This window comes from Ictalurus punctatus, unplaced genomic scaffold (genome assembly GCF_001660625.3).
Source record: "Ictalurus punctatus breed USDA103 unplaced genomic scaffold, Coco_2.0 Super-Scaffold_100046, whole genome shotgun sequence".
Taxonomy (NCBI): Eukaryota; Metazoa; Chordata; class Actinopteri; order Siluriformes; family Ictaluridae; genus Ictalurus; species Ictalurus punctatus.
In genome coordinates, this window is record NW_026521087.1 from 4,417,970 (window position 1) to 4,432,914 (window position 14,945).

The window sequence follows — 14,945 nt, forward strand, 5'->3', positions numbered from 1 at the left end:
CAATAAAAATCTTCAAATAATCTATCAACACCATCAATACATCTAATCAGTAAATAAAAATCTACATTTATTCAGCTGATCTATTGACTGGTTTATTGAAGGTTTTACAGCTTCGGCAGGTAAAGAAGCCATGGCTTTAATCTGATCTTCTGATTTCTAATGATAATTAAATGACAAAATACAGAATTAAAGAATATCTTTATTTAAATTCAAAATCACGAATCATTTAAAAATATGGACTACAAGTCATTTCTACAAGTGTTCATACAGACAGAAAGACCAGAGATGAAACAGATTTAACAGATACAGGACAATTAGGACAAGGAAAGTGAGAGAACTAGAATGATCGTTTATTTATTATTTTTTAAAAAATTACAACTGTGTTCAAGATCACAGCAAAAAGACAGTAGAGGAAACAAAGGAAAAAAATATTTCACATTTCCTGTTTAAATTAAGCAGTAAAATCACATGAACTGAAGACATCGTGACTTTTTGAAACCGGTCGTTACATTTTTGAGTCAAACGGAGCAGGTAGTGAAGAAGAAGCTGCCTCGAAATATCATTTATGTTCCTCAAAGAGTAAAAAAAAAAAAATAAAACATTAAATCCTAAATGTATGAAAAATAAACATTATGTACTGTGAGGAATTAGCCCGGGTAAGGGCGGCGTACAGACCCACAGGAGACAGAAGGATGGTTGTAAGCGGTGGTTTATTGTGGCTAGGGTGAAGTGAATGGGTTATAAGTGGATAAGCGCGGGGTTTTGTGGAGGCGTGGCGGCCGGCGGAGTCTACTCGTGGCGGAGGCGGGATTCCCGAGGCGGGGCGGGGGTTTTCCCGGGCCGGCGTCCTCCGTGTGTGCGACTCTCACTATCCGGCGGTCTCGTCCGCGCTTGTGCCTTCTGAAGAGAGGGAGAGAGAGAGAGATTAGCGTGGGGCGTGAGGTTACCGTCGTGATCGGAGATTGCACATCGCTGCAAACACGCACGGAGTCCGTCTTGACGCTACGATATTCTCCTCCCCCTTCCCAGCCGGAAGCGCGCCCTTTTATCCTCCTCCGCCGTCGCCTGAGTGGTGGGACTTCCCCGTTGGATCCGCCAATCGCTGGCCGGAGTCGCGTCAGCCCTGCCCTGCCGCGGCGGTCCTTCCGGCTGGCGGAATGTTCGGCAGGAGGCTGCCCACGTCGTGCCGGTGCGGCAGTTGGAGAAGGAGCGATTTCCTTCTTATGTGCGCCAGCACTCTGCCGGTCGCGACAGTACCCCCCCCTCAGCTCCGAGCCTACTGCCGCTCGGTGGTGGGCCCAGAGGGTGTCGGTGAGGGCTTCTTTTAGGGCCTGGGAAGGCCCTTTCTGCATCGGCTGTCCACCTCACCTGGTCTGGCTGGCCCTTCTTTGTAAGGTCTGAGAGGGGAGAGGCTACAGCAGAAAAGTTAGGCACGAACCTGCGGTAGTAGCCCGCCAATCCCAAGAAGGCACGTACCTGGTTTTTCGATGTCGGACGCGGATAGTCCTTCACAGCCTCGATCTTCTTTAGTTGGGGCTTCATCATTCCCTGTCCGATACGGTATCCCAGGTACTGGGCTTCCGTCAGCCCTGGGTGGCATTTCTTTGGGTTCGCTGTCAGGCCAGCCTCCCGGACGATGGGGCCCACCCTGTCAATCCTTGCTTGCCCCTTCACACGTCGCCGCGATCTCCGGGGCCCGGCTCTCGGTACCACCCGGAATCCGGGCCAGTCTCGTCCCAGGAGGAGGGGCACGGGGAGTTTGGGGATGATTCCGACCTGAAGGGGCCAGGTGCCGGCTTCGCCCCGGATCCGGACCTCGGCTGCGGGGACTTCCCGGGTGTCCCCATGGACGCAGGTCATGGTGAGCGTCCCGCTTGGGTGGCGTCCGTCAAGCAGGATGGAGGGCTGGGCGAGGGTCACCGTGCTCCCGGTGTCCAGTAGGGCGGTTACCGGTTTCCCTTCGACCCACACCGTCAAAGAGGGCGCCTCCGGCGGTTGCCGCTGATGGAGGGCGCAGCCTGCGAGCCATGGTTTTGTCAGCAGCCAGGCGGCTTCCCTCTCCGGCTCTGTAGGCATGGACTCCTTTCGGGGGTGTTCACAAGTGGGCGCCCTCTGGGGGTTCCTCCAGGTGCAGGGCCGGGTCTGGCGGTCGGACCGGGGGCCCTGGGCACCGAGGGGCCGATCGAGGTGCTGCTGCTCCCCGGGGTCGAGCTCTAGGTTGGCCAAGGTTCGCTCCAGGACAGTCAGGAGTTCCTGGGGCGTAGTTGTGGCATGTGCCCCCACAGCCTGTCTCTCTGCCCGTGGTAGCGCCCTCAGGAAACGGTCGACCGCCACTTTCTCTGCCACCTCTGAGGCGGTATGCCGATCCGGCCGGAGCCATCGTTTGGTGATCCGGATGAGGGCGCTCATCTGGCACCGTGGTCGGGCACCTGGTCGATAAACCCAGCGATGGAATTCAGTAGCTGCCTGGCCAGGGGTTCGGCCACACCATGCCAGGACTCCCTCCTTCATCGCCAGGTAGTCTGCGGCCTCCTCCGGCTCGAGGGCATAGTAGGCTGTTCGGGCCTCTCCCGTGAGTAGTGGGCCAAGGGCGCGTGGCCAATCTTCACGGTCCCACCCCTCCCGGCGGGCGATACTCTCGAAGGCTTCGAAGTACGCCTCGAGGTCCTCTTCGGGGCCGAGGGGGGGTAGTAGGCGGCGGATCTCACTGCTTGCGTCGGGGAGAGGCACGGAGGCGGCGGGGGCCTCAGTCCTCATGGCGATCAGTGTCTGTATGGCGACCTGAAGGCTCTCGGCGAGCTGCTGTGTCACAGCGTGCTGCTGGAGGCTGGCCTCCAGCAGGTATTGCAGGGTGCGGTCCATTTTGGGGGGGGCTCCTTTTTTTTTTTTTTTCCTCTCTCTAACGCGTTTATTTATAAAATTATTATTATTTTTTTTTATTTTTTGTGTGGTAGGCGGGTCTGTACTACGCCTGCATCCTCCACCAGTTGTGAGGAATTAGCCCGGGGAAGGGCGGCGTACAGACCCACAGGAGACAGAAGGATGGTTGTAAGCGGTGGTTTATTGTGGCTAGGGTGAAGTGAATGGGTTATAAGTGGATAAGCGCGGGGTTTTGTGGAGGCGTGGCGGCCGGCGGAGTCTACTCGTGGCGGAGGCGGGATTCCCGAGGCGGGGCGGGGGTTTTCCCGGGCCGGCGTCCTCCGTGTGTGCGACTCTCACTATCCGGCGGTCTCGTCCGCGCTTGTGCCTTCTGAAGAGAGGGAGAGAGAGAGAGATTAGCGTGGGGCGTGAGGTTACCGTCGTGATCGGAGATTGCACATCGCTGCAAACACGCACGGAGTCCGTCTTGACGCTACGATATTCTCCTCCCCTTCCCAGCCGGAAGCGCGCCCTTTTATCCTCCTCCGCCGTCGCCTGAGTGGTGGGACTTCCCCGTTGGATCCGCCAATCGCTGGCCGGAGTCGCGTCAGCCCCGCCCTGCCACGGCGGTCCTTCCGGCTGGCGGAATGTTCGGCAGGAGGCTGCCCACGTCGTGCCGGTGCGGCAGTTGGAGAAGGAGCGATTTCCTTCTTATGTGCGCCGGCACTCTGCCGGTCGCGACAGTACATTTTATGTCTAATTACAGTGAACCTGACGGAGAGTGAAGCTCACAGAGGCGAAGTGTTCACGCTACAGCAAATTTCACCGGTTGACGCTAAACTCGCTCACTTAGGAGGTGCGTTTCTCTGTCCCGGGATATTCCTAGCACTGTGTGTGAAAGCTCCTGAGCTGTCCAGCATGGAGACGTGTGTGTATGTTGATGTGTACACAGTACCAATGGTCAGGATGTACTGTTGTGTCCGAGTTTCTCGTTCTCCTGAAAAACACACGTGCGCGCACACACACACACACACACACACACACACACAGTGGAATTGTAAAGCAAAACATTGGAATATATATCTTAATCACATCTCATAGTCCTTTTATAGAGTCTGAATCAGTTTGACTGATTCATTTCGAGTTGATTCAGAGTCGAATCACTTTCTAGTGAGAATCAAATACTCATCTCAGTCTAGTTCGTTTGGAAGTGTGCGACTCTCACTAGAAAATTATTCGACTCCGAATCGTCTCGAAACGAATCAAACCGATTCAGACTGGACAAATGGACTAATAGAAGAGAAAGAGCAACAGGAAAGAGGACAGCCTTCCTGCTGAAAGCAAACCGGATCAGAACCTTACATTAGATTGTTTTCTATATTTTTATTTTAAATCAGTTGTGTTGTTTTTCTGCACTCGATTGAGGAAACACAGCAATGATAAATAAATAAATAAATTTATCTGTCCAGCTTCCTCCTCTTCGTCCCCCAGAATGACGTGTGGGTGACGGATTTAAAAAAAGATGTCTGGGCAAACTGTGACCTCCTCGAGTTAAAAGTGAGCATCCAAGGAAATTTACTGTGTTAACTGCACTACATTCTGCAGTCACACAGGACCAGAAAAAATATGTACATCTACTGTACATGTTAACACACAAAACAAGCTTTTGAGTATTAGTTACCCTGTCTTACTGTACAAGGCACCTGCAAATAATAAAGCAAGTAATTAAAAGTTCATCCATCATTTCACTTCCACTAATCAGTCTTTTGACCAGTCTAAAAATAAAAAGACTAAAAAGAAACTGAGACTTAGCAAGAAAAACTAAAGATATGGGGATGATGAAGTCTCAGTTCCACCGCAGCTTCAACAGCCCTGGATCTTCTCCTTTAAAGCTTGGAGAAGGGCACGTCTTTCGGACTCTTCTTTTCCAGGGCTGCCTGCGCTGACTTCATAAGATCCTGTGTCTGCAACATGTTCATGTTCCAAGTAGCCTGGCGACACAGGAGAAATCTCAGATTTCGACCGCTCTACTTTGTGTTTGCGGCCATACTGTGTGTGCATGGGTCTACCTTGAGGCTAAAAATGCTATTCATGTCTTAAGCAGGTTCTTACCATGTAGTCTAGGCTCTCAGTTACACTGTGGTCTCAGGAGTAGAGGTGGTTGATTTTGGTTCCTTGGACAGCGACGCGACTCCGGCCTGCAATCTCACCTGCTATTTCCAGAGCTCCAGCAATCATTGACTATCAGGGAACACACGACTGCAGAGATGAAGAACAGAACACACACTTTCCTTCATTTATACTAAATAATAAAGCTACATGAAAAAAATACACGGTACAACCCAAAGTCACATTCTTCTGTTATCATTCCATATCTTCCATGTGTCAGTCCAGAATTTCACCTTTTTGTGATCATAGAAATTAACACAAAATCAAGAAACTCCACAATATTCAGAGGAGCTTCCACTTTTTCAAAGTTACTGCAGATTTGGGCCAAAACGTGTCATGACACGTCATCACCACAACAGGCCTTCAGCACAGGTTACTCTACTTCCTGAACAAGTGCGGACCCGGATATAAGTTACGTTCACATTCATGGGACAATTCGCATTCACAGTTCCAGTGTAACCGAACTCGGACCACCTTCTACAGGTAGTCTCGGGTTCGGTACCACAGCGCACTTCCCAGTCCACATTACGACGGACACATTACCAACTTTTCATGCAAACTGCTCTGTGTTGGACTAAACTTCCAGTGGGAAAGCCCACTAGAAGAGCTACACTGCAGAATTTTTCGGTCTAAAAATGAACAAATTTCAGGTTTTGGAGTTCTTCTTTGATAAATGACAAGATGGTAATATCATAAAATAGTCCACTTTGTATTAAAACCGGACATCTGATGCTCACTGTGGTTTATTTAATCTTCAACAAACTGCAAATGTAATAATTGTTCAGAGTGTGCCCCCTTGTGGTCAACTCTTTCATAGGGGCTTGTTCAAGTCAGAACAATCAGCCCATTCTTATCTTCTCATCACTTACTATCTCGATATATGATCATATGGATAAAAATAACTTGTTTACAGATCTTGGTGTAAACATGTAAGCAAGCAATGTATGGCAAGTTAATGTTCCTCATACCTTCACCTGAAACCAGGCATCCTGTGTGCACAGACGAATATCACAGGCTGTGATTAGATCCACTCCTGCGAAAGAAGAAATCAGATCCACAAAAAAACTGTTAGTAATTCAGTCTCCTGCAGCTAAAAGCCCCAGTAAAAGATAACTCTCTGATGATTAAAGCTTTGCAGGAAAAGTGACACCACAACTCTGGAAAGTTCCATCCATATTGTTTGCTGAGTGTATGAGATGGTACTTAACACTCCCAACAGACCTGCTCCCCCACACACGCCATGCACTGCCACCACCACGGGCTTTGGACACTGCAGACACATCAAACACAAAGTTCAGTTTATATACACCACAATGTATTACTCTAATAGGTTATTGATTGTACAAATACTACATGCATGTAGAACCCCTACATGCTTTGTGTTTAATTTATGTAAGGAATAAACATGTGGTTATAGGAAAACAGTCAACGATCCAATGAAGTGGAGTGACCGTTACCACCCTAAGGTAGAACTGCACATTCTGAAGTGTTTTATTCCCCTTATACCACAGCAAGTTGTCAACAAGCGCATTTCTTTATTAATTAAAGAAGATCATGTCATACACATTAATCTATTTTAAAGGCTGACCGACAGTGGATCTTACAGATGCTGATAACCAAGTCGGGTAGCACCTACTAATAACCGATTACTACTGAATGAAAATATAACACTCAGTGGAAAAATTAAGTTCACTTTATTACAAAAATAAACAGTACTGACCGTACCATGAAAATGTACTGCACTTTTTCTAATGAAATAAACATATATACACTAATTTTATATATATTATAAAATATATATATAAATAAAACACACACACACTATGAATAAATATTAAAGTAAATAAAAAGATGTACAGTATTTCGCAAAAAAGTGAGTACACCCCTCACATTTTTGTAAATATTTGATGATATCTTTTCATGTGACAACACTGAAGAAATGACACTTTGCTACAGTGTAAAGTAGTGAGTGTACAGCTTGTGTAACAGTGTAAATTTGCCGTCCCCTCAAAATAACTCAACACACAGACATTAATGTCTAAACCGCTGACAACAAAAGTGAGTACATCCCCAAGTAAAAATGTCCAAATCGGGTCCAATTAGCCATTTTCCCTCCCCGGTGTCATGTGACTTGTTAGTGTTACAAGGTCTCAGGTGTGAATGGGGAGCAGGTGTGTTAAATTTGGTGTCATCGCTCTCACACTCCCTCATACTGGTCACTGGAAGTTCAACATGGCACCTCATGGCAAAGAACTCTCTGAGGATGTGAAAAAAAGAATTGTTGCTCTACATAAAGATGGCCTAGGCTATAAGAAGATTTCCAAGACCCTGACACTGAGCTGCAGCACGGTGGCCAAGACCATAAGCAGTTTAACAGGACAGGTTCCACTCAGAACAGGCCTCGCCATGGTCCATCAAAGAAGAAGTTGATTGCACGTGCTCAGCGTCATATCCAGAGGTTGTCTTTGGAAATAGATGTATGAGTGCTGCCAAATCTCTTGGCCATGCTAGAAAAATCTATTTCTCCACCTTAATAGGAGACAACAAAAACAATTCTAGATTCCTTTTCAACACAGTAGCAAAATTAACTAGGAATAAAACCACTACAGAGAGAAACACTCAATCATTACATAGCAGTGAAGATTTCATGAAATTTTTCAATGATAAGGTTGAAAATATTAGACGTGAAATACAGGCCATTAAATTAAAACTGGACAGTACTGTAACAAACCCATTACATGACAGTGTAGCAATATCAGATCAATGTTTAGAGTGTTTTGCTCCGCTTAGAGAGACCGAACTAGCTACATTAATCTCTTCAGCAAATTCATCAACTTGCATTCTAGATCCCGTACCTACATGTTTGTTTAAACAGATTGGTCCAGTAGTAATTGAGCCACTTTTAAATATAATCAGTTCTTCCCTAAGCACTGGCTATGTACCTAAATCACTTAAATTAGCAGTTATTAAACCCTTGATTAAAAAACCTGATCTTGACCCGTCTCAATTGTCCAGCTATAGACCAATATCAAATCTCCCCTTCATCTCTAAGATTTTAGAAAAGGTTGTAGCAAAGCAGTTATGCTCGTACTTAGATAGGAATAACATTCATGAAATGTATCAGTCAGGATTTAGACCTCATCATAGCACAGAGACAGCGTTAGTTAAAGTAGTAAATGACCTTCTACTGACCTCTGATCAGGGTTGTGTCTCGCTGCTTGTGTTACTCGACCTTAGTGCAGCTTTTGATACTATAGATCACACTATTCTCCTTGATAGATTAGAAAATGTTGTTGTTATTAAGGGAACAGTCCTCTCCTGTCTCAGGTCTTATCTGACCGATCGTTATCAGTTCGTAGATGTAAATGGTGAATTCTCCATGTGTACTGAGGTTACTTTTGGAGTTCCACAGGGTTCTGTTTTAGGCCCACTGCTCTTTACTTTATATATGCTACCCCTAGGTCAAATTATTCGTAAACATGGAATGATCTTCCACTGTTATGCTGATGATACACAGCTGTATGTTTCAGCGAAGCCAGAGGACAGACAGAAGCTTAGTAAAGTTGAGGATTGTGTAAAGGACATTAGACATTGGATGTTAATTAACTTCCTTCTGCTTAATTCTGATAAAACAGAAATACTTTTATTAGGCCCACGTGTAGCTAGAAGTATCCTTTCTGATCACATGGTTACTCTGGATGGTCTTTCTGTTTCATCATGTGCAGCAGTTAAAGACCTTGGAGTGATTATTGACTCCAGCCTATCATTTGATGCTCATGTAGATAATATTACTAGGATAGCCTTCTTTCATCTCAGAAATATTTCTAAAATAAGAAACATATTGTCACTACATGATGCGGAAATACTAGTTCATGCATTCGTCACCTCTAGATTAGATTACTGTAATGCCTTACTGTCTGGATGTTCCAGTAGGAATATAAATAAGCTCCAATTAGTCCAGAATGCAGCTGCTAGAGTCCTAACTAGAACTAGAAGATACGACCATATCACACCGATATTATCAATACTGCATTGGCTCCCAGTAAAATCTCGCATTAATTATAAAATACTCTTATTAACCTATAAAGCACTAAATGGTCTCACGCCACAATATCTAAGCGACCTTTTGGTTTTATATGATCCGCCACGCCTACTTTGATCAAAAGATGCAGGCTATCTGACGGTACCTCGAATAGTGAAGGCTACAGCAGGGGGAAGAGCTTTCTCTTATAGGGCCCCACAGTTATGGAACAGTCTTCCTATTAGTGTTCGGGACTCAGACACAGTCTCAGTGTTTAAGTCTAAGCTTAAAACGTATTTGTTTACTCAAGCCTACCCTGACTAGATTCTGTTCTACTTTCTCCCTCTCTCCTTTCGCCGAGCCCCACACGAATTTATGGAGATACTAGAGATCCAGATCCTTTCTGCCTCTGGATGGAGCTCAAATCTTCTTTAATTCCAGACTGCTGGGACTACGGCTGCTCCTAACGCCATACAGACTTCATATAAATCCATAATGAACTTTTTCACACTATCTGTTGTTACCCAGATGAGGATGGGTTCCCTTCTGAGTCGGGTTCCTCTCAAGGTTTCTTCCTCTTAAAACATCTTAGGGAGTTTTTCCTTGCCACCGTCGCCACTCAGTGGCTTGCTCAGTTGGGATAAATTCACACCTTTAATATCTGTATACCGTGTTGATATTTCTGTAAAGCTGCTTTGAGACAATGTCTATTGTAAAAAGCGCTATACAAATAAAACTGAATTGAATTGAATTGAATGTAAGGAATAAACATGCAGTTAAACGAGCTTCATTTTGGTAAAATGTTAATATGATGATGTGTTTGACCTTATATACAGCCACAATACCAACTGTAACAGTGTTGACAGGTTTTTATATCCTGAAAAGTAACAGTGTGTCATATGAGGTTTCCACTTGAGAGTGACATGTACAGTGTCCTCCACTAATATTGGCACCCTTGGTAAATATGAGCAAAGAAGAAAACCTTTTGTTCAAAAAAAATTCACAAAAATACTCTGCTCTCATGGATAAACAATTGCAAACACCACAAGTTTATAAAAAAATATTTGTTAAATGAGTGTACAACAATCATTGGCACCCCTATGAATCCATGAGAAATGTATTTGAAGTATATTCCTCTTGATATTTTACTTTTTTGTACACTTGGGAAACTAGGAACAGGACATTGTTCAACCATTACTTCCTGTTTCACATAGGTAATGCATAAGCCAAATTCTCTTACTCATTCAGAACAATAAGTGAGGCCAAGATATATTCAGTGGTGCTTGAAGGTTTATGAACCCTTCAGAATTATATATATATATATATATATGAATAAAGATGACCCAAAACATCAGATTTTTACACAAGTCCTAAAAGTAGACCAAGAGATCCAGTTAAACAAACGAGACAAAATGATAATATTTGATCACAGACAGATTGTGCACAAATGGAGGAAATTCAAGACCATCATTACCCTCCCCAGAACATATCAACCAACAAAGATCACTCCAAGAGCAAGACAAGTAGTAGTCTGTGAGGTCATAAAGGAGCCAGGGTAACATCTATGCAACTAAAGGCCTCTCTCTCACTGTAGTGAAGGTAAGGGTTCTGTTTAGTTTGACTTACCTAGGGCTGCTCCTATCACACAAACCACTGAAGTGAATAGCATGGAGGTGGTATTTGAAGTTAACGCAGGCTATGGAGTGATCATCAGTAAAGATCAACATTCAAACATCAAAGATTCAACATTCAAAGATATGTGTGTGTGTGTGTGGGGGGGGGGGCTTTGGGGCTACGGAAATCATTTGTTGCCTCAGCTGGTAAATACAGTAGCAAATGTACCAGGTCATAAATTGGCTAACGTATTGGAGAGACAGTCCGAGGTGTTCAAAGAAGAGTTGGGTCCACTGCTGGAGAGAGAACTCCAGAGGCTGGTGGAAGACAAGATCATTGAACCAATGCAGTTTGCAGAGTGGGCAGCTCCCATTGTTCCAGTCAGAAAACTGATGGTTCTACCCCAATTTGTAGGGATTATAAATTCGCAGTAAATCCAGCTCTAGTGTGGAGCAGTATCCAATTCCCAAGGTAGAAGATTTATTTGCTCAGTCGGCAGGAGGAAAGAATTTCCCAACTGGACATGACCCATGCGCATCAGAAGATAATACTGTACAAAAATTCCAATAAGTACGTTACAATCAACATGCTCAAGGGATTATGTACTTACAACAGGCCACCATTTGGAGTTGCTTCAAGTCCAGCGATCTTCCAGCACACAATAGAAGGGATTCTGCAAGACATCACACGCGTCACAGTTTATCTGGATTGCATTCTAGTCTCAGGGGCTAATGAACATCTGCAGAACTTGGATGAGGTACTAAGTAGGATAGAAAAGAGTGGACTGAGGCAAAGAAGGAGCAAGTGCGAGTCCTTGGGAGAAGTAGAGATATTTTTAGGTCACAAAATTAATGCCATAGGATTACAGTCGAAAGACAGGTCCTATATTATGTTTGAGACAGCTGGCATTGTAGCCGTGAAATCAGCTAACATTATGCTCCATGTAATGTTTGCGATATCCAGTTATTTGTTAAACGCTAACGCATTGCAATGTTATAAACTACCTCCTAATGGACCACCATGCATCTCCATTCAGCCCGTGTCCTGTCAGCTAAATGTAGCCTCATGTCACTAATAATTATTCACATGTTCATGCTTTTAATAAATCTTTTTATCCTGACACCGTATCAGTGAATTTAAACTAATGCTTGCATTCAGAGTATAAGGGGGGGTGTGCGCGTTTAGGAGTGCACCTTAGCACTTATTAGTCATGGTCAGACAGTGTTTGAACTAAAATATCCCTCTCTCTCTTTCTCTCTGCCAGTATCAGCCAGAGGAGGATGTCCTCCAGGAGTTTTTAATTTTATCATTTTTTAAAATTCTTTTTAAAAAAAAAATAAAAACCACACCATGGTACTGAGCATCGTGTACTTTTGGTGGTATCGGTACCAACGACTAGATTTTTGGTATCGTGACATCCCGAATATGTAAGGAAATAGGATGAACTCTGCATACAGGGATGCTTTGTTTTAAGGGGGACTCACGTAGTGGTTCCACATCCGCGGCGTGCGGCTCTTCTAAGACATCTACACGAAACCCATCCGGGAATTACCAGGATGAAAGGCCTGGTGCGTAGCTATATGTGGTTGCCACACTTGGATGCAGAGGTGGAAGCATTGGTCAAATCGTGTGCAGTCTGTCAGGAAAACAGAAACGCTCTGGCAAACGCGCCACTGCATGCGTGAGAGTTACCAGAGCAGCCATGGAGAAGGATTCACATTGATTACGGTGCACCGTGGATGGGTAGAATGTTCTTGATCGTGGTAGAGGCATTCTCAAAATGGACAGAGGCTTATCTGTTAATCTACATCCACAGTTACCATTCAGTGCTTAAGACAAACCTTTAGCCAAAACAGGATACCAGAAGTAGTGATGTCAGACCATAGCAGTTTCTTTGTTTTTTACCAGTGCTGAATTCCAAGAGTTTATCGAAAGAAATGGAATCAAACACAAGCACAGCACCCTACCATGCATCTTCCAGAAAGTCTCCAAAACTACAATCTGAAGTCACCTACATCAACACAAGCTGTTTGGAAAGGTTTCAAGAAAAAAGCCTCTACTCTCATCCAAAAACACACTCAGGTGTCTTCAGTTTGCCGACACTACTGGAACTTCAAATGGGATCGGGTTCTATGGTCAGATGAAACCAAAATAGAGCTTTTTGGTAATAAACACAGAGGTGGTTTTGAAGCACACAGAGAGGTAGCCATATGGAAAAGTACCTCATGCCCACGGTTAAATATGATGGTGGATCTTTAATGTTTTGGGAATGTTTTTCTGCCAGAGGACCTGGACATTTCGTTAGGATACATGGCATCATGGACTCTACCAAAAATCAACAGATATTAAATAAAAACCTGACTGCCTCTGCCAGAAAGATTAAAATGTGCCGTGGTTGGATCTTCCAGCAGGACAGTGATCCAAAACATACATCAAAATCAACACAAAAATGCTTTATTGACCACAAAATCATCGTCATTTAACACTAATGATCAGTATTAAAAATATTAACATGGATATCTGAGTCTGATAATAAAATTAACTTCTACTTACAGTCAAATTTTGTAGTGTTTAGGACATTTAACACCCTTCCGTCCAAAAGAAACCAAAAGGGGGTACAAACTTTTACACTCCACAGTATTTGGTTGAAATTGCACTTATAGAACAACTGAACAGCAACGTTTCCATACAGGTTTTAGTGAAATGTTTAACAATAGCAACTTGACTTGAAATGGATGATGTTTCATTAGCGTGGCCTGTGCCCAAATCCTGCACGACTGCGTATCTAGGTACACTACACACGGTCTGAACGAATGGAGTCTCTACCGCACCTAGTGCACTAGAGATAGAGGTTCCATACAAGGTGATTTGGGACGGAGCCAGTGCACAGAAACCGTTTCCCTGCGAGAGGCGCAGGTGGAGCTGGAGCTGTGTGACTGATTTGTGCACCTGTGACTACAGAACTACCTCAAGTCTCCACACGGAGCGCTGTTCAAGAGAAAAACACTCCTAAAGAACAAATCACTGCGCCAGCGAGACATCAACCCTTTAACTAGACGTTCATCCCAATTCCACACAAATACCGCGGAACTATTTAGGGCTGAGAGACAGTTCAAAAAGCACTGAAAATAAAGTGTTAATAACGAGACTGCGTTGCTGGTCACGCGCGGTGTAGACGCGCTGATACAGAGTGTAGCGCGAGTAAGATCTGTAATGTCTAATTCAAACATTATGATCAAAAGTAAAATCATGTCTAAAGACACCGAGGAACAGAAACCACAAGGTGCAGTGAAAGTGAGATTTTATTATTCATTTAGGACTGGAGTTTAAATCTGTGCTTTTTGTGCATCCATAAAAAATAATAATGCTATCTATCTAACTCTATTTATAAATGTTTATATATATTTATCTTATTTAGTTAGTTTACATTTATATTATATAAGTACTTATGCATTATTTTTTTTATGGATGCACAAAAAGCACCGAATTAAACTACAGTCCTAAATTAATTTTATATATATATATATATATATATATATATATATATATATATATATATATATATATATATATATATATATATATATATATATATATTTATATATGTGTGTGTGTATGTATATATATATATGTATATATATGTATATATGTGTGTGTATATATGTATATGTATATGAATGTGTGTGTATATATGTGTGTGTGTGTGTGTGTGTATTGGGTTCTTTTCTGTTTTGGACAAACATCTGTGTAAAGTTTTAGTCTGAATTTATATTTGTAACACTCAGTTTGTGGATTTTATTTTAAATAAACAAAAAAAGGCACTGAAAGTTTGCCCCGCCCCCATCAGATTAATCGAAAAAAAATAATCGATTGTGAAAATAATCGTTAGTTGCAGCTCTAATAATAAGCTGCATCATGAAATAGATTTTTTAACAAAAAAAAATCTTGATTATTTTCAAAAATGGAGTTGTGTTTGAGAAGAAGAATGGAGTGTAATGGAGTGTGAATCATAAAAATTCTATTTCATTTCTATTTGTTTACAGAAAGGCTTCAGCAATAAAAGCAGCATTTTGCTGTAGTTGTTAAGGGGCCGTTTACACCACAACGTTTTCAAATAAAAACCGAAAACTTCTGATGCGGTTTGGCTGTTCGTTTCCATGACGACGGCGTTTCGAGGTCTGAAAACTTTGGAAAACGGGTTTCAAAGGGCAAGTTTTTGAAAACGATGCCGTTATCATCTCCGGTAAATCATGTAAATTATTATCCAGAAAAACCACAGCTC

At 43.4% G+C, this 14,945-nt stretch overlaps 1 protein-coding gene across 8 annotated transcripts in view; it reads right to left on the minus strand.

Annotated features, from left to right (window-relative positions):
* Nucleotides 1-181: 181 nt before the first annotated feature.
* The window catches only part of LOC128630129 (uncharacterized), a 105,271-nt gene continuing 90,507 nt past the window's right edge, over nt 182-14,945 (minus strand). For 3 of the 8 annotated variants that reach the window (XM_053678713.1, XM_053678711.1, XM_053678710.1), the window contains exons 2-4: nt 11,274-11,336; nt 4,972-6,298; nt 182-4,850 (exon numbers count right to left, since the gene is read on the minus strand). In XM_053678713.1, the coding sequence (XP_053534688.1) occupies nt 1,222-2,862 (1,641 nt within the window). In that variant the 5' untranslated portion in view covers nt 2,863-4,850; nt 4,972-6,298; nt 11,274-11,336 and the 3' untranslated portion in view covers nt 182-1,221. Of the gene's footprint in view, nt 4,851-4,971; nt 7,552-11,273; nt 11,337-13,216; nt 14,097-14,945 lie in introns of those variants that run through there. The other 5 variants (XM_053678714.1, XR_008394410.1, XM_053678712.1 and 2 more) reach the window with 5 other exon arrangements.